This window comes from Ceratocystis lukuohia (assembly GCF_044167205.1).
Source record: "Ceratocystis lukuohia strain C4212 chromosome Unknown Supercontig3_pilon, whole genome shotgun sequence".
NCBI classification, from domain to species: Eukaryota; Fungi; Ascomycota; class Sordariomycetes; order Microascales; family Ceratocystidaceae; genus Ceratocystis; species Ceratocystis lukuohia.
The window spans coordinates 924,832-944,469 of record NW_027263522.1 but is presented as its reverse complement, the minus strand read 5'-3'; the positions used below and the strand labels follow the sequence as shown (position 1 = coordinate 944,469).

Below are 19,638 nucleotides of genomic sequence, written 5' to 3'. Positions count from 1 at the left end.
CCGACCAATCCGCAACTCTTTCTCTCGCCTAACAAAGGCCCTAGCTTTGAAGGTTCTCTACCCCGCCATTATGTTTTGTCTGTCAAAGAAAAACCCAAAGAAAACATGGGTAGACATGGATAAACATGGGAGTCCTGCCTTGGAATACCTGGAAGTTCAGGGGGTTGTACCCTTTGACGTTACTAGGGTTATAGAGCCTAGATCGTCAAGAGGATCCTATTTGGGAGATCACGTGACAGCAGAAGAAGTGAATCCTAGACAAGCTCGGGTCAGATCTTAGAGATCCGGGCTTGCGATTTTTTTTTTAGAAACGGGCTCAAGAGATTTATAACTAGCTCTATATCACACAGTTGTCTTAGCGATGGAGACGGCCTCGGGCTCTTGAATCAGGCCTTTGTTTGAGGAGGAGGGGGCGGAGGGTTCCAGGTCTAGTTGGGTTGGGTTGGGTTGGGGTTGCTGGGAGTCTTGAAGTTCCTAGTCTCTAAAAGAAGGGACCAAAACATGCTTGTGGGATGGGAGGAGGAAAGAGAACCGGACAAAAAAGAAGGGATGAGACGAGAGAATAATTAGTCGTGTCAGCGTCAGCAAACAGGCAAAAGGAGCCCTAAGAGCTAGGCTAGTTGCACTAGTGTGAACGAGCCAAAAGACTTAACCTCGTCCCCCTAGAAAAGCAAACGACAGCGCCTAGGAACACCTAGCAATGCCTGGGAGCGCCTGGGAACAAAGCAAGGTAGTGCCAAGAACAATAGACGTTGTTGTGCATGTATGCCTCCTCTCGCTAGTGCTGTTGCACAGACTAGCTAAAAGGAGTCAAGATCGGAAGGGCCCAAGACAAGGGCCAACAGCAAATGGAAAACAGGGCTTGCGTGTGATGCGAATGGAAGTTGAGAAGAGGAGAGGAGCTGGGATTATGGATATTGGTGCGAAAAAAATGAATACATAATACAGACAGGATGTCAATATTGGTACTTACACAATATATGTACGCATGTAGACAGGTAAAAGTACCCCCCCCCCCTTCAACCTCCTCAAGGTATCACCATGTCCTGCCCTTACCCGCACTAAGCGCTCCAGCCATCCATCTCAACTCGCAACATCCCAAATCCCAACAAGTCGCTGCGAGGACAACATGGTCTTTGCAGATAGCCTAGAGCAGGCGATTTTGTGAGCAGCGTGGCGCCGGGGCTAAGACCAAGTCCCAAGAGGGACGGGTAGCCACGAGCAAGAGCAAGATTAGGGCCTGCGACCAACCGGCAAACTATTCGGCCAGCTATAAGGGCAGTAAGGCTGCGCGTATAGAGGCGGAGGAAGACAGACAGGGCAGGCTGGAGAGATAGAGAGGAGATAAGAGACATAGACGGCGGGGAGGCGGAATAACGGGGAAGTAAGTGATGAATGAAAGAGAGAGAGAGAGAGAGAGAGAGAGAGAAGAGGGGAAAGAAGGAGAGCGCCCGGACCAAAGAATGTGCAAGAATGAGGAAAGAAGAGAAGAGAGGCAGGCCCATACACAACACAATGCAATCCAATCCAATCCACGACACCATCTCACTTATTCTCTACTCACTCTCACGCACCCACACCGTCAAAATACAGAGCACTAATAGATAAGGAAGAGCAATGTTCTCTCCTTGTTCCTCAACAACTTGCTTTATGATACGACCCTAACTAATATACCAGCAGTCAACACAGCACCCGACACCCAACCCACTCGGACGAGGTAGATAGCTCCCTGTTTTCAAACCTGAGGCTCCCTTGCTTCTCCGTGTCTACCTACGTCTGTTTGGCTTTCTTTCCTGGTCTTGCTTCTGCTTGGCTTGGCCTAACTGCCGCCTTCGCCTTCTTTGTCTTCTCTCTTCTCGCCATGCTAACTTTAGGGGGCTCTTGGTCTCTTTACCGGTGATTTGGAACCCTGAGCACTGGGCTTCTGATACTGTAACCCTCATTTCAGACGTGCTTCGATTGGCTGGCTTTTGATGTCCGTGGAGGGTAGGTATTGTTACTATGCTTGGTATGCGTGTAGATCTGCCTCTGCTCTGCCTCTGCACCCCCGTCTCTCGCCCCTCCCCCATCCCCATCCCATCCCATCCCCATCCCCATCCCCTTCCCCTTCCCCATTTGCCATGCTGCTGTGCTTGTGCTGGCTGCGCTATGCTGCTGGCCTGCCTTTCACCCTGGTTTTGCGTCCTGGCTTTTCTGACCTTGGCCTGGCCCTGCTTGCTTTTTGATACTTGGCCCTTGCTTTTCCTTTCTTCGAAGTCTGTCCGTGTCTGCGTCTGTGCCTTTATCTTAGTGCCTGTGCCCTGGTACCTTGTGCTGTTCTGTTCTCGCTGCTCACATTGAGCCTAAGCTTTGGAAAAAAAAAAAAAAAAAAAAAAAAAAAAAAAAAAAAAAACAAAGCTAGTCTAACCCTGGCGAGCTAACCCTGAGTAAATCCGAGGACGTAGGACAATTTGTGTGGGTGGGTCCCTTGGCCAATTTATTTCTTTTATTCCCTCTTTTCTTGCTTGCCCTGTTTGCGTCTCACAACCTCGAGCAAGACGTTTGGGAGTTCGTGCTCTAAGCATGGCTCTCTCCCTCTTTCTTCTCGTCTTCTCTTTTCTTCTCTTTCATTCCTCTTGTCTCCCTTGCCCTGTATCTAAGCGACATGCCATGCCCATGGCTTCTCTCGCTCTTCTTCCCTCTGTTCTGTCTGGCCCTCTCGCCCTCTAGCCCTTCTTCTTGTTCTTTTCTTGCTTCATCGAATGCCAATGGCGCAGGCCTCGCCTTCGAACCCGGGACACACGCCAACCAAAAGATCGCGTCGTAACGGCCGTGCTGAAATTCGCAAGGCTAGGGCCCGATTCGCAAGTAAAACTAGGGACAAGTTCATGTTGCAGGTTCAGAGTCTAGAATAAAAAAAGAAGCCGAAGCAAGGGATGGGAGAGAGGGGGCAAGCTCTGTGGGTAGGGGTCTAGAAGGCCGGAAACACCAGGGTTTGTAAAGGGCTTTGTCCCTCTGGATGGCTTTGCTGAGCACTTGCTTCCGTACATCTTGGCTCATGTTTGTCCCAGCTGTCCCAGCTGTCCCAGCTCTTCTTTCTTCGCACTTGCGTTGGATTGTGTTTTCGTTTCTTGACAACTCAAGTGCCGAGTGCTAGGCGTCTGAGTTGTCGCTGCTGGGCTGGGCTGGGCTGGGCTGGCTTGCTGTTGTTGTCTCATCGTGTTCCGCTATGCGAGACTTGACTCGACTTGACGACGTCCTTATTCTTGAGTTTCTTTATTTCTGCCTCCATTGATCTCACTTCCCCATCTGCGTGTATCACCTTTTACTTGTCCGCTGGGCTCCGGCCACCGACTTGTTGTTGTTAATTTGTCGTAGCATCCTTCTCCTTTTTTATTTTTTATTTTTTTTATTTTTAAAAAAAAACCCTTTTTTCATGTATATAACATTTTTCCTATAGCCAGGTATTGATTCCATAACTGTTGTTTTTATTCATTTTTATTTGCTCCACCCCCAATCTCAACTCTATTTCCTGCAGTGATATTCTAAAGTTCTCGTTTCTTCTCTCCCCCTTCTTCCCCGTCACTCCTCCAGAACATCCTTGGCCTTGATCCGTTTTGATTGAGTCCTAAAAACAAAGTGTCGGTTTTTGTTTCACTGCTACTTTAGCCCTATCAGACGAGGCTTCGTTTCTATGTACATGTAGACACATGTTTTCATATACACACACACAGAGGTACATGCATATTTAAATGGTGCTTTGTCTAGGTATTAGTTTGCATCACGATCAAAAACGGAAGACACTCCCACGCTCCCCCCCCCCCCCCCCCCACTCTGCCTTCTGCCACTGCCTTGTTTAACCTGACATCTACTCTTGTCGTTTGCCGTCGTCCCTTCCTTATTTGCGCCCTCACGTCCGTTGTTTCCTTCTTTTTGCCCTATGCTTTTGGCTTCTTATCCCTTCGCCATCTCTCCTGCTTCTTCTCTTGAAACAGCAACTGCTTCGCTCTGCTCCCCAACCTTCCTTATTTGATACTCTGCCCTGCCCTCCGTGCCCTAACATCACGGGACAAAATCACACCCTTTCTCTGTGCGCCTAAAACTCTTCTGCTCTTTCTCTTTCCATTCACAAAGCTCCGATTCCAGTCCCTTGTTGCCTCTTATTGCCTCCTGTTGCCTCTTGCTGGCTCCGTTGCATGCTTGCTTGCCTGCCTGCCTGAGGAGGCTAAACATCACCCCCCCAACCTATCACCGCACTTAGATCGCCTCAGCTGGCATCATACATATATTTATCCTTTCCTCCTGCAACCGCTTGTGGCAACTTAGTCATCCCGCGCCCGTCATTCGGCCCAACTCTATCAATTTGCTCGCCGCTGTGTTGCCCATTTCTTCTAAGCACGCGCTTGTTATCTCCCCTTCTCTACATATCCTCTTTTTTTTTTTTTTCCTCTTCGACTACAGCATCGCCATCTCTTCCTGACCGACTGTCCGGATCCCGTCTCGCCTGCATTAGATACCGCACATCAGACGACTGCTCCTTCCTTTGCCCTGCGCCCTGCGCTGTGCTTTTTCTGTGCGGTGCTGCGTAGCGTAAACAGCTAGGGCGTGTGTACACACTTGTATGTGCACGAAGAGTGAACCGATATCTTTGTATACGGCAGCTGCAGTCTACATCTCGTGCGTGCTTTGGGTTTGTCGGGTGTCAACAGTGCTTTATTTTCATCTTGCTTGCTCGCCCCCATCAACATAAGCACATACATACATCATTCGCTGTCACTGTGTTGCTCCTGCTGCCATTGTTACTGTTACTGTTACCTTTGCCGTTACTGTCACTCCAACTGCCATCTCCAGCTCCTGTTGTTGAGCTCGCCCGCTGCAGGTCTTCTCACTCTCCCTCCTTCTCTTATACTTTGATATACGTCACGCAAAGCCTACGACCCAACACACTCAATCAACGGACAGTCAATCATAATCTAGAGTCCTACCCTGGCCTTGCTTTCTTGATTCCTTTTCCTGTCTTATTGCGTCTTGGGAAACACTCCACATCTGCCTGCGTCCTACCCAGAGATACTCTTTCTCATTCAGGCGTCACGAATTTCAAGAGCAGACAGCTAGGCACTACCACCACTTGGCCGCTCGCCGACCGTGCAGTGGCTGTTGTTTCAATTGCATTACTCTCTCCTTGCAGGCTCGCAATTCTTCTGGCCCCAATAGGCTCGCCTCTCATATATCAGGCCAGCAAACTCTATCGTCAACACTATTACTCGGCACAGACTAACCGCCAGCCCATCCCAAATTTATATCCATATTCATACTCACTAGTCACACCCATCTCTTTCATCTTGCCCACTATTCTTTCCTGTATTCTTCTCTACCCTTTGTCTCAGAGTTCCACAACGCATCACCCTCTTCCACCCCCCCCCCCCCCTCTTTCTCTTCTCCTACATAATACCACTGTAGACACAACCAGTCCACCGAGTAGGACCAGTAGACACACCGAAAGCGCAACAAAAAAAGAGCCCCATCCGCTCACTCGTACGTACCCAACGACCTTTTTTTTTTTTGCCCTGCATCAAACTTGTGACTTGGTCTTTTTTTTTGCTGGCCACACACAATTCAGTTGCCTGTCCTAGTCTGTCTGTCCCCACCAGCCCAAACCAAGCTCTTTCTTCCAAGTATACCGAATAGTCCTTTGACTGCGCATCCTTTGGATTCCCTTCATATCATCCCGTCCTTCTATATGCCGCTTACCGCATCACTCTCATAACAAGGCTTCTTCTATTCGTCTATTTAGTCTAGGCTATTCTATACGTTTCAGGAGACGAAGAAAACAGCTAGTCACTTGACCACAAATATCGGTAAGTTTATTTACTTGGCTTTGTCCTACTTGCTTTTCCAAGGCTTCTCCCCATCTTCATCTACTATACAACAAGCCAATCTTTTCCTTCGCCGTCTGATGTCCTTATTACGCCCTCAAGCATGGAGTTCCATCTTGATTCCTCCTCCCCTCTATCTCCACAATCTGGTCACAAAAGCCTAGAGAAAGCCCCCTCTCTTCTTTAGGCCTACGTGTCGATACGTACTCTCATGGTTCATTCAAGACTGCACCCCGAGGGTACCTTCTAGGCACTAGCATCCCCCCCCCCCCTCTCCCATTTGGAGTCTGTACGTCCGTCACTATGTTGCATGACTACAGTACCCGAAGATGTCCTTCTGTATTATTACACAGCTGCTCATCGAATGTCTCAGTACATCATAACACTTGGGTGTCTGATTCTCGATTTGACCTATTGTTGTGAGCTTGATGACGTATATCCGCCTGTTTTCTAAGCAACAAGTGCGTGAACCGTCGGGAAAAAAAAAAGTCTTTGACCTTGTCACTGGCTAACTTAACTGTACCGCTCTAGATACTCACATAGCTACATCTGTGAGAATGATTTGACGACTCATATACCTTCATTATTCTCCTATACGTTGCTCTTTTCTCGCTTTCTTCCTTTAGGCCTCAATCTTTTTCTCCTTTACTTTGTCTTTAGCCCCCTTCTCCACTCCATTGCACACACATAACCCCCCTTCTTCTTTCATACTTGGTTATCCTTCCTCAAAACATGACACAGTCTGCCTCCCGAAACCTGTCTCAAGTCCAACAATGTGACGAAGCCGTATTTCCAGTGGACTCTTCTATACAAAGCGACGGCCGCGAAATTCCGGCACCGAAACGACGGAAACCTTCAACAGCCTCAACTTCAGGTGTCATCCCGTTACGGCGGCGCAGCAGCACACAATCCGGAGCATCGATTAGAGATACGTCAGCTGGCTCTGTGCCGGTGCCCCCTCTAGATAAGGAAGGCTCTACGGGCCCAGAGACAACACTCCCTGTCAAATCAAAACGAGTTCGAACAGGATGCCTAACGTGTAGAGAACGACATTTAAAATGCGATGAAGCCACCCCAGATTGCATGAACTGCCGGAAAAGTAATCGAGAATGCAAGAGAGGCGTTCGTTTGAACTTTATTGACGTGCAAGTTCGCGATCATCCGATGCTGCCTCCAACTGCCGATTGGGCTGGTAAGAATTCAACCCCATATGGGTCACATGCCCTTTCTATATCACTCTAGCCTTATGCTAACCGTAATATTAGTTCAGTTCCAAGACGAATCTCGATTAATCGCTGGCGAGTATCAAGGGGGCCTCAGCCGATATCCTAGCGAGCCCAAGCCGAGCTCCGACAATGACTCCCGTACCATTACCACCATAAGTTCTTCTATAGCATCATGTAAGATCGAAGGGAGCCATTCAGGAAGTCTCCAGGGGTCACCGAGTCAACATGATCCCTCAGTAATATCGCCGTTAAGCCTTGCGACGCGATGGCTCAGCACCGACGATAGTACGCCATATCATGCTCGCAAAAGCAGCGACAGCTCAACAGTTGTGTCCGAAATTGTCCACCCACGCCACACGAGCTACAGTATTCCGCTCAAAAAGTTTGCATCTTCCGCAGATTCGGTCTATAGAGCTAGCGATGCCTCCAGCGTTTCTTCATTGCATCTCCACAATACTGTAGCCCCTAGCATTGTCGTTGCAAGTGGCGGCACTCTATCTCCCGAGGGAGCTCCATCGCCACCTGTCGTCACAGAAAATGCCATCACAGGAGAAAGAGAGTATCTGAACTCTCCTGAAGACTTGCTCTTCATGCAGGTCTTCGTGCATGAGGTGGCCGTCTGGATGGACTCACTTGATGAGAACAGGCATTTTAGCCATATCATACCGTACTTGGCGCTCAAATGGCCTATGCTTTTGAATGCATGCCTAGCGTGTGGCGCCATGCATCTAACTCTTGTCAACCCCTCCTACAGCCAAACTAAAGCGTTGTCCTACTACAACACGGCAACTACTCAACTGCTCCGAAGCCTACAAAACCCCGAGCGTGACCCTGCTGAATCCGCCACCACCGCTGTTGTCCTAAATGTGTACGAAATCATGTTTGGGGAGCCAACTCAGACTACCACTCATGTGGTTGGCGCACGGGCGCTTATCAGAGAGTGTAAATGGAACGCTCAGTCAACGGGTGTCGGTTCTGCATGCTTTTGGCTCAACGTGAAAATGGAAGTCTTGGACTCCCTTTTATCCAACTATAAGTTGTCTTGGGATCCAGATCAATGGGGCGTTGATATGGGGTTTGCTGTTCCCAAGACTTCCTCATTACAACCAACGGCTGCTACAACAATGGGCGGGCCCAAGTCCGAAGAAGAAAAGAGTGCAGCCCGTCAACATGTCAAGGATCTTGTAAACATTGGTAACGAGGAGATCTGGGTTCACCGCATTCTCTATATTGTTGCCAAGATTGCGAACTTTCGAGTGGGGCTAATTAATCAAGAAGACAATCTGCAAAACGAACAGCTTCATATTGGAACAAACTTAAAGAAGTGGCACGAACTCAAAAAGATATGCGACGATTGGAATCTTGCCAGCCCTCAAACCTTCCGACCATTGGGCTATCTTTATACCTCCCAAACAAGCACACTATCGGCGTTCCCGAAGTATGGTGAGTGACGACCTGATCATGGCGTATTTGTATAGCATTAGCAATTAACAAAAGATCTATATGTATATAGGTTAGTTAAACGGGCAGCCGTTGTAGGCCGCCTTCTATACCATCTTGCTCAATGCCTCTTGGCTCAAACCCATCCGCTTGAGTCCTCTTCACACAGTAAGGATATGCGTGAGGTCCAGCTTCATCACGCACATCAACTATGTGGCATAATAGCTCATAGTAGTGACCGCGGCATCACCAAAGTCGCCATTCAGAGCTTGGCTATTATGGCACCTATATTCTCGGAACGACAAGAGCAGGAAGAGATCCTCAAAATCCTGAACAAGATTGGGACCCAAAGCGGCTGGAAGCTTGAAAATGTCCACAACGAACTCAAGATAGCGTGGGGCTGGCAGCGAGCTCCTATGGAGAACCCGACGATCAAGAAAGATGACGGCGTTCCATCCCGACCACCAGTCCAACGCTCACAAAGTTCCGGCCATCCCTTTGTACAGCCACCAGGGTCAGGCCACGTGGTCACCTTACCCACAAGACAGCATCACTCCAATACACATCTACAGAAGCAACAGGAGCAACAGCAGAAGCATATACAAGCAGCCCAGGCCCAGATGAAGGCTCAGGCTCATGCTCATGCCCATGCCCAGGCTCAAGCTCAAGCTCAAGCTCAAGCTCAGGCTCAGGCTCAGGCTCAGGCACAGGCACAGGCTCAGGCTCAGGCTCATGCCCAGGCTCAAGCTCAAGCTCAAGCTCAGGCTCAGGCTCAGGCACAGGCTCAGGCTCAAGCTCAAGCTCAAGCTCAAGCTCAAGCTCAAGCTCAAGCTCAAGCTCAAGCTCAAGCTCAAGCTCAAGCTCAAGCTCAAGCTCAGGCTCAGGCTCAGGCTCAGGCTCAGGCTCAGGCTCAGGCTCAGGCTCAGGCTCAGGCTCAGGCTCAGGCTCAGGCTCAGGCTCAGGCTCAGGCTCAGGCTCAGGCTCAGGCTCAGGCTCAGGCTCAGGCACAGGCACAGGCTCAGGCTCAGGCACAGGCTCAAGCTCAAGCTCAAGCTCAGGCTCAGGCTCAAGCTCAAGCTCAAGCTCAAGCTCAAGCTCAGGCTCAGGCTCAGGCTCAGGCTCAGGCTGAGGCACAAGCAGAAGTAGAAGCTGCTCATGCCCAAGCTCAGGCTCATGCTCAAGCCCAAGCTGAAGCTGAGGCACATGTGCAGATGGTTGCTCTTGGAATCATCCCAGAAGACCCTAATATGATCAACCAGCCAGGAGGTTCTGTCAACCCTCTTTTGACAGCCGACTTCAACTCACCGGATCATCCGTATCGGAACTTCTATCAACCGCCGTGGCACACATACGACGGGAACCAGTACTTCTGAAAGCTGTACTCGCCCATGTCTATTTGCTTCTTGTTCTTCCTATGCTACGTCGGCTTGTTTCACTCTCTGGGGATTCCCCACATCCTACCCTATCCTTCCCATCATGGCGGGGGCAATGTTTGCTTTCTTCTTTGTCATTTCAGCGCATTCTTGTTAGCCTTTTAATTCCTCTGGCATCATGACGCATCTAGAACATAGCCTATTTCATATATGGGTTTTCATTTTCCCTCATCTTTCGTTTATTTACAAGGCGGCGGAATTCTTCTTACTTGCGTGATTCTTTTCATTTGCTTTGGTGATATTAGAGTATTATTTATGTATTGATTTTGGTTTCCAAGACGCAAACCTACTACTCTCTTTCCCCATTTCCGGCATTCTTCACGTGATTAAAGATTATGTGGATGTTATGTTGGTTTTATTATTTCATCTTTTCTCTATGTTACACCAAAGAAAGAAAACATCCGTTCTATTGGAATTACCACCCCGCACCAGCCAGAAGAAATTAGAAAACTTTAACATGCAAAGCGTGCAGAAAAGTAACACCGACCAACACCCCAGGATGGTCCGTGTCGTTTTATCTCCCCCCCCCCAGCCGGCTCGGCAAGACTACTGGAGTGGTATGGGGTTGCCCCCCTTCTCTATATATCAATGAAGGAGGAAAGGAATAGAGCGGCGAGGAATGTCCAAGCATAAAAGGGAAAACGAAATGTCGACCTGGCAGTGTCTCTTAAGTCGAAGTAGAGGCAGCCAGAACATCGCCGTTGATACGCTCACGCATACCGGCAAGTTGTTCAACCTCCAAAGGCGGGATGGAGATGTTATATTTGGCATACGGAAAGTTCTCTAGAGTCTCATAGTACTCTGCCCAGCCATCGTTCAACTCTCCCACCTGATGCATGTCAATGTCTCCAGCCTCGCCTGTGCGCCCAGCCATGACCTCGGCCTCGCGGCCTGTGTACTCCTTCTTGAGCATAGGGTGAGGACACCAAATTACGCGCATGCCAGCACGCCGACCGGCCTCGACACCGGGAACACTATCCTCGAAGACGAGGCACTCTTCAGGGTGGATGGGCGTTTCGCCAGGTGCCAGAGAGTCGTTGATCGTCTTAAGTGCGATCTGGTAAATGTCAGGCAGAGGCTTACCACGCCCTGCAGGAATGCGTGGATCATCACCCAGCACACGGCGGTGTGTCTCAAAGACACTGAACAGCTCTTCCAAGTGAGATGTCTTTAACTTAAAGTTTGATTCGTGTGCACTAGTTGCCAGCGCAATGTGGACACGCGACGGCCGCCCAGATACCGAGGTGGTGGCGGTGGAAGAGGCGGCTACATCGGGCAAATCGTAGTACCGCGTCCTGCCAAGGTCACCGAGCAGCTTCTGGATTCCAGGCAGGGGCTTCGTGCCGGGGAAGTACTGGCGCTGTAGAGCCAAGTACTCCTCCATGTATTGCTCGTTTGAGATGGGGAGCTTGGCCCATTGGTGGAAGACTTCGGTCGCTGCGGGGCCCGGGCGACCCTGCAAGCGTGCCTTGATCGACCATGGCAGGCTGGGCTTGTTGTACTTCTCAAGTACAAGGTTGACACAAATGGTATAGATGTCCTCGGTGTCAAGGAGGAGCCCGTCCATATCGAACAGGCATGCGCGGACGGGCGGGAAGCTATGTGGAGAGAAGAAGAAAAAGGATTAGCAACAGTGGTAAGTCGAGCGAATAACGAACGAAAGAAAAGATGTACTGGTCTGTGATCCCGATGCAGGAGAAGAGGAAAGGGGGGGGGGGGGGGGGGCGTTATCTTACTCGGTACGAGCAACCATTTTACTGTGTAGCTGACCGCCAAAAGTATGACCAAGATTGTATAACTGAAGGGGGAAAGAGGGGTACCCGAAGGAGAGGAAAACAGGGGAGAAAATGGCTAAGAAAGGCCGCGCGGGGAAAGCCTTTTTTTATGTGTGGGCGGATGACGGCACAAAAAGGCAATAGCTAGATGTTGGATAGCGGCGCAAATAACATTAGCAAAGCCCGCACGATAACCAGATAGGTGTAAGTTGGTATCTGATATGTGCTGGGCGGTGAACAGCGGCAAAATTATAGGTGACGATATGCGGTCAAGATAGCAGCAAGCGAGAAGGAGAGAGGAAGGAAAGAACGGGGGATAGAGGAGGAGTGGGACGCTAAGAAGAAGCGATGAAATAGAGCCAAGCCAGCCAGACCTGAACGTCTAAGCAAAGTTTGAGTAGAGCAAACGATAAGACGCAAGGGATTGAAAGACCGAGAAAGGAGGGGTGAGACAAGGCAAGAAGAAAAAAAAAGAAGCGAAGGGGAAAAAGGAAGAGGATGAGAACACAAAGAAGCCTATCAATATAAGGGCAGCAGAGGGATAGAAGAGGGAGGCTTTGCTTGCTTTGTTGGCGGGGTTCAGATAGCAACAGAGGAGAGACACACTGTGAAGCGATTCTACGAAGAGGGGAGGGGGCCAAGGCTCACGCTAAATACATGGGACCAAGAAGAAAGATACGCAGAAAAAAAAAAGGAGGACAGGAAATGATACAGGCCGAGCCGAACGAACTCAGTCGATCTCGGTGAAATTCCTACGGGGCGAGGAGGAAGAGAAGGAGGAGGAAGATATAACCCAACGAACGTAAATACGGCACATAACACATAATACATAACATAACACATTACAAAAAAGACACAAAGCATACAGTCCGACGACGCCCAGCCCGGCCTAGCCTAGCCCAGCACACGAAAAAAGCAGGGCCCTATATTTTCTTTATCTTGAGGTCACGGACTAAATCCACTTAATATCGTTATCGGGTGATTACCATCCGCCCTTTGTTTCGTGGCTCTTTTTTCTCTTTTTGGGCTACTTGCTTGGGGCCCTGTCCGGCACATGTCCTGCAAGCCTTCCTGCACTGTAACGCTTGTTTAACAAACTATGTTACAAACCTGTCCTTCTCTCTTTTTTTTTTATTTTTATTTTTTTTTTCCCTCCTCGTTTGCGGCCTCTCGTCCGTCCTATGCTGGATCTAGCAAGTTGGGCGGAGAGGAGACGGCAGGTGGCGCCCTTTCTTTGCCTACGGGCCTACTGCTTGTGCTGACAATGCTGCCTGAGACGCATGCAAATTGACAACTGCGGTTGCAACTACGGATTGTAACTGTAACTGTAACCATAATTATAGCTTTGCGGCTGCAACTCTAACGTCCATCTACCCACACGTACAGCACAGCAAGCTCCGACTTGCCTAACTGTGACTTGACTGCATTGCCAAGATAATCAGGTTAGAGATAACAGCAAACACGTCTTTCCTCCACCCCTTCCCCAAGCTCTTCGCCGGGAAGGGGGGAGGGGAGAAGGGTGGAGAGCCGAGTCAAGCAGAGTGAGACCAGAAGGAATCATATGTGAATAGACCAACCTTATCTTATTTTTTTTTCCCGCCGTTACTACGTACATTGGGCCAATACATGGCTTGTAAGCGGGAAGCGTGCAGTCTGAAGAGGAAGTTGTATCCACTGCTGTAGTGTAGATCCCGTGTATGTACATATTATACATGTGTACACTACATACATAGCAGTAGGTCATGGTGTAAGCAGCCAGGGGACTTGTACTGCGATCGTGGGCAGCAGCCGGGCGACTTATACTGTGATTTCACCGCAGCCGGGAAGTTCCCGATGGAGGCGGCCTCTGCGACAGCCCCAACTTGGCTACTACTGGGCTTATGGGCAGCACTCGAGGACTTGCGTATACAAAGGGACCCAATATCAGATATCATATCGCCAAGCTAGACGCCACTTTCGGTTGGCTGGTTGCATTGGAGAAACATGTTTTGTCGACGTGTACCGCGTACCTGCTCTTCTGCAATTGCCTGATGCATCGGTTTTGGGTCGGATTCTGCGATTTATTTTTTCCTTGTTTCCTTGTTTCCTTGTTTCTTTCCTTTCTTGCTTCTTTCCTCTCTTGCTTCTTTCCCTCTTTCCTTCCTTGCTTCATTCCTTCTTTCCTTCTTTCCTTCTTTCCCTCTTTCCCTCTTTCCCTCTTTCCCTCTTTCCCTCTTTCCCTCTTTCCTCCTTTCCCTCCTTTATTTTTACTTTCTTCACCGTCTCTTTTCATCCACTGCAAAATGCGACCGCTACGCTACATTTCTAGTTGTCTTACGCAAAGAAAAAAAAAAGAAAGGCATTGACCAAGCCTGTTCCTTACCTTCTCACCCACTATTGTTTCATTATCTGGGCAATATCTGGCCCTGCTCCGTCCCCTTCCGCATTTTCTTCGCAGCGCATCGCCCAAGTGCGTCATCAATATCAAGCCCTTAATTACAGGCCTCGGTACGGCAAACATGCACTTCGTTCCTTACGTACATGTAGACACATACATATATTACCACGAAAACGCAAGAAAATGCCTATATCAAGAAACAGGCAAGATCTGGGCAGGCATCAAACCCAGGGTTGGTTTTACCGCTGCTCTGGACCAGATGAGCTGTTTAATGGACGAAAAAAAAAAAGGTGCGATAATAGTAACCCACATAGCACATGTACAAGTTATCACGGGCAAAAGAGGAAAATATAAAGCAAGGTAGGACCAGACAGACTTCAAACAAATGAAAAAGCGCATGCAAAAGAAAACAAGCCGCTTTGTCAAAATGAACAATCGGCAAACTTGGTTGGTGTGCAGTCCGGAATATTTCTCACACGTTAGCTTGCCACGCCACGCTCTCATGAGCTTCTTTCTACGCAGCACAATAGGAGGGCGGCTTGTGGCGGGCTCATGCAAAATATTAGCATAAAAATTGGCGCATTTGCGGTTTTATAAGAGTGACAAAAACGCAATATAAGAATACAGAGCAATAATAAACAAAACTATAGGAGCCATGGTCAGACAAGGAGAATCAAGACAAGCCATATACCACGGATCATTTCACATCAACAGAGAGATACTCTTTTCTACCACCAAGAAGAAAAAAATATCCAATCAACTAGCCATCCCTTGATTTGGCATAGACTAATTATGTCTAGCTTTGGGTATGGTGGTATCTTATTGAGGTTTTCGATAGATTTGATATGGTAAAATAACGTATTCGATTAGTCCATGCAAGGAATTCGTCGTGCTGAGTAGAGATGAGACAGAGAGAAATCGGTGGTTTATTCGTTCCTCCATAATAACAAGCCTGAGTTGAGTTTGGATTTCCATCGGTTTAGGAAGTCGTCGTATCTGGGAGTTTTCACCGGCTTGTGCTAGCCACGGACACCTTAGATAATCGAAGCCGTTATAACGATATGAATGAGAATTATGCTCGGTTCGATGTCGGTAGCCAAGTCAAGGCTAGAGGCCGTAATAAGTGGCAGTAGTAGACCCGTCAGATAAAAATACAGACAAAGACATCCAAAAAAAGGGAGAAGACCGAGGGGAGGAAGCATAATGTCAACTCAGGCCTACACGCCTACAGCCTGCAGCTTTATCGGGCCTTCGACAAAGCGGACGTGGGCGCGCGGGGAGCCGCTTCCGTTACTTGACGAGTGCGAGCGGAGCGGCGGGCTCTGTCGGAGAATGGTTTTAGTCGGAGACTGAGCGGACGAGCGAGGTGATTTAATAGCTATCGGGGCTGCAGACACAGGGACCGTACGTTTCTCTTTAGTCCGAGGCTGCGCCACAGTCCCGGCGGATTGTCAATCGATACCATGCTGCTGCTTGAGCTGAGCTAAAGACTCCTTGCGGACCTCGAGATCCTCTCTTGAGCGAATCATCTTCTCTGGCTGATGGTATAGGACTAGTACGTGAGAAGAGCCCAAGTTAGTATGAAGGGTAGCGATGGTCATCTAAATGAGGGAGACGCAGGTGATGACTGACCAACTAGGTAGCGATTCTGAAAGTTGAAACCGTTGAGCTTGTCGCAAGCTTGCTTGGCATCCATTACGTCCTCATAGACGACGAAGGCAGTGCCCTTGGTGTTGTTGGCGATACCCTGGCGGACTTGTCTATAGTGAAAGTCAAGAGTGTTAGTTGAGAGTGGTATTGGTCATGAAAGAAGCGAGCACAAAGAAGACCATACCGGATAGGTCCGAACTTGCCGAAGAGATCGAAGAGATCCTCGGGAGTAACGTTATAGCTAAAGCAGAGGAAAGAATGGAGTCAGCGTTAATGTTGGAACTGGCTGGAGACAGTCGTGGCCGTTGCTGTTGTCGAGATGTAGATTGAAAGCAGGTCGTCCGTCACATGGGCAACGACAGTTCGCAACGTCAAGTCAGACAGGAAAGACATACCTCAGGTTCTTGACGAACAGAGCTCTAGAGGGACAGAAGAAGGGTTAGCATTGGGACAATTCTGACGGCATAGTTACATGTGTTGGAGGGACGGGCGAGGTGTGCATGCGAGCGCATGACATGAAGCATTAGCGAATAGTATGGCATGACAAGGCTGAAGAAGATCGATCGATGTCTTGGTGCTTGGTGCTTGGCGGTGCATTGCCATGCGCCGACGATGGATGACAGGCAAACGGGTAGGCGACAGAAGACAGATGCGCGGCATTGTTACAAGCAATGTATCAGAGCCATGCCAGCCAAGACCAGACCAGGCCAGCTTTGATGCTCCAGGACAATAATCAACGAGGGCAAAACGCCAACCATGGACAATATCAGGCTTTACACATCGCACACAGAAGCAAATGCACCCCTCCCCCCTCCTTCCCAAAGCCAAGGCAATAAATACAAAGAACAGAAAGTCGTACCGATTGACATCTGGGGCTGATTTTCCACCGCGATTATTCATTTCTCGATGGTAGAAGATGCAGAGAAGAAGAGCACAAAATAACTTTGCTAGTGAGTCTGAGACGGGCCTTGTTTTTGCTGCGTTTGTGATATTTTTGCTACCGAAGAAAACAAGTACAACAAGGAAAAAGAGTAGAAAATAAGAGACAGGTGACTAAACAGAGGTGATGTGTGTGTTGGGCAACGAAGAAATGGACGACGAAACGCGAGAAGTGAAGCAAGATATCGAGAGAGAAAAATCAAGATGAAAATTAAAGGAAGAAAATGAAGGCCAAAAAAAGGAAATCTGTTCAGCAGCCCAGCTTGGGCAACAAAGGCTCAGGAGTCTGTCATCATACTTTTGGTCCCTGACCTTGCCTGCCTGATACTCGCAAACTTGCCCCATCCCAGCCAATCATCACATCGTTTCTGCTTCCGGCAGATTGGTTTTGCGGGGCACACGTGATGCATCCCCGTGTTTCTACTACTGGAGAAAGGACCGTGTTTAGTACACTTTTTTCATACGGTATTTTGACCGTAGGGCACAGGGCTTGAGCTGGGCTGTGATGCCCATGGTCAGCAGGCACGCAAAATACGCAATGGTCTCTGACGCATCAGGGTGCCCCCTGAATCTGACCTGGAGACACAGTCCCTAAGCGTGAGTACACACTGTTCACACGAGAAGCCAATACGTCCCCCAAAGTCATCTGAAGTTCTCTCTGCACAGTTATCGTTGAGCTAGCTGCGCTTCTCTTTTTTTCTCTCAGTCTGATCTGCCCACTAACATGTCATTAGCAGCTGCTTTATGGCCAACCAGAGCAAGACTCTTTGGTCTGAGCTTGGAAGCTTCGCGGTATAAGGCGCGCTCTTTTGTCAGCGCTCCTGTTTTCACTCACCTAATAACATCATGTTGCATAATAATCCATTTGCCTTTTTATCTAGCTTTCTTCTCCAAATTGCGCAACCATGGATTCGCTAGGGAGGAACCATGATGGTGGCCAGATATTTTGGAGTCGAGTTGTTGAAGCGGCAACCCTTATCCCGCAACCCTAAAAATCAAGGTGAGCAGCCGCCTGCAGCCTGTTTTGTTTCTCTTATCATGATGGTGCCTGACCAAAGGAGTGATTCTAGGTTGAATCCATCGGCTAGGCTATCTACCCGTGTGTCATTAGCCCATCTCACATCAAAACCCAGAGACTAGCAGACTAAAGAGCTGTATCGCGAGGGGCAAGCCAGAAGGCATCAGACATAGGCATTGTGGCGGCAGACAACAAGATTCCAGCGAGTCTCACCTAGGGGGTTATTGGCCATTGCAAGGCCTAGACAAATAGTTGATAAGCGCTCACCCCCCTCCCCCTCAATCACTCATCGTAATTATCCGACAATCTACCGCAGAGCAGTGTGGACGACTTCTCAGAGGTTTCATTTGCAATGTAACCCGACAGCATGGCGGTGACTTGTCTCACTACCAATCCGACAGGTATGAAGATAGTGGCTTGAGTTTGATATATTCAGCACCTGCTTGCAGTTTTCTATCAGTTGAATTGGGACATATTTCATGTCTACTGAAATCACCAAGTTCGGGCAACGCCTCGTCTTAGTTGCCTGAATTCGACTATATTTAGCGTCTGATGGAATCACCGAGATTAAACGACGCCTCGTCTTGGTCATGTTTGAGCGTGGGCATGAGCGTGAGCATGAACGTCCACGAGAATCACTGAGGTCAAGCGACTGACGTTGCTACCTCATCTCAGTTGCTGCTAACAGCATTTCTTTTGTTTGTTCTCCTCCACATCTACCTATCGTTATTTCGCGGCAGCACGACGGCGTGCTCTGTACGGAAGCAGCTCCCGTGCGGTCAGCAATGACAGGAGCGCATAGATTACAGGCACCCCACACCCTATGACTCTCAGGGTCCAGCGTCAAAGCTAGGATGACTCTCTATCTAGCGTGACCTGAGAGCATGCCTGCCGGTCAAGCTTGAACTTGGACTTGGATTCATTTAACGTCTACAGGAATCACAGAGATATAAAACGACGCACAGGAACGCTTAGATTTCGAGCATCTCCTATGACTTTTTAGGGTCCGGCAGTAAAGCCAGGAGGACTCTCTATCCCGCGTGGCCCGAGGGCGGGCGTACCTGTCGGGTTCCAGGATTGGTTACCTGGTCCGAAAAAACGACGCCCCCGCAGGCAGCAAAATGCCTATTCAGGTGTTGGTAGTGGCCCCATCTCTCGTCCAATCAAGTATCACAAGCAACGTGGCGCAGTGGAAGCGCGCCGGGCTCATAACCCGGAGGTCCCTCGATCGAAACGAGGCGTTGCTAACAGGTTTTCATTTTTACTATCCTTTCAAGGATTTCCGGTTTGACACCTTTTTTTTTTTAGCATCTATTTCTTCATTCTGCGACGGCCTTATCGGTGTCCTAACTTGGGCAAACATCCAAACATCCAAGGTTTGTTCTTGTTCCTGTAGAACGTCTAGAACCCCCCCCCCCTTTGCCCCTCCTGCTGCCAGCCAATGATGTCAAAGTCCGCTCTAAGCGCTGGCCTTGTATGCGCTGAGGCAACTGCCCGAAGCTGTAGGGCGGTTGGCGGAAATACTGGATTCTAATTGGCTGATCTAGAGACACCCCGGAATCTCGGCCCCACTCTAGACATATCTCTAATAGGGACTGGACAGGGGCCTTGGAGTGTGTAGGCTTCTTTGATAGACTCTTGATGGCTGACTCGCGCGCGCCTGTTTAGGCTTGAAGTTGATGTGGACGGGAAGAGATGGCTTTTCGTATCAGGAGTAGGACGTGCTGTGCTAATAAAGATGACAGAATGGCACAGTATGTAGCGCATATGCATAGAAGGAGCCGGCGTTCCGCGCTGCAGGTTTCTCTTTCTCCATAGTCCTCTCAGGCTGCTTCTTTTTTCCTTTTCTGGTGGACAGCCTGGGCTCCTGTGCTTTCCATCCTTCCCTCTCAATCACATTAATACTGGGTTGCTCTCGATCTCCG

General features: G+C 49.2%; 3 protein-coding genes across 3 annotated transcripts; 1 reads left to right on the top strand and 2 right to left on the bottom strand.

Moving 5' to 3' along the window:
* Positions 1-6,587: 6,587 nt before the first annotated feature.
* Positions 6,588-9,894, top strand: HOO65_030249 (Adhesion and hyphal regulator 1; the record flags this gene model as incomplete). Its single annotated transcript, XM_071001828.1, has 3 exons — positions 6,588-7,047; positions 7,121-8,524; positions 8,747-9,894. 3 exons carry the CDS (start codon positions 6,588-6,590, stop codon positions 9,892-9,894), a joined length of 3,012 nt encoding a protein of 1,003 aa, XP_070859928.1.
* A 727-nt stretch (positions 9,895-10,621) lies between these two features.
* On the bottom strand, positions 10,622-11,521 carry HOO65_030248 (uncharacterized protein; the record flags this gene model as incomplete). The annotated part of the gene is made up of 1 exon (XM_071000360.1): positions 10,622-11,521. One exon carries the CDS (start codon positions 11,519-11,521, stop codon positions 10,622-10,624), a length of 900 nt encoding a protein of 299 aa, XP_070859927.1.
* Positions 11,522-15,557: 4,036 nt separating this feature from the next.
* On the bottom strand, positions 15,558-16,416 carry HOO65_030247 (uncharacterized protein; the record flags this gene model as incomplete). The annotated part of the gene is made up of 5 exons (XM_071002343.1): positions 15,558-15,658; positions 15,739-15,866; positions 15,941-15,997; positions 16,152-16,175; positions 16,229-16,416. 5 exons carry the CDS (start codon positions 16,414-16,416, stop codon positions 15,558-15,560), a joined length of 498 nt encoding a protein of 165 aa, XP_070859926.1.
* Positions 16,417-19,638: the final 3,222 nt, after the last annotated feature.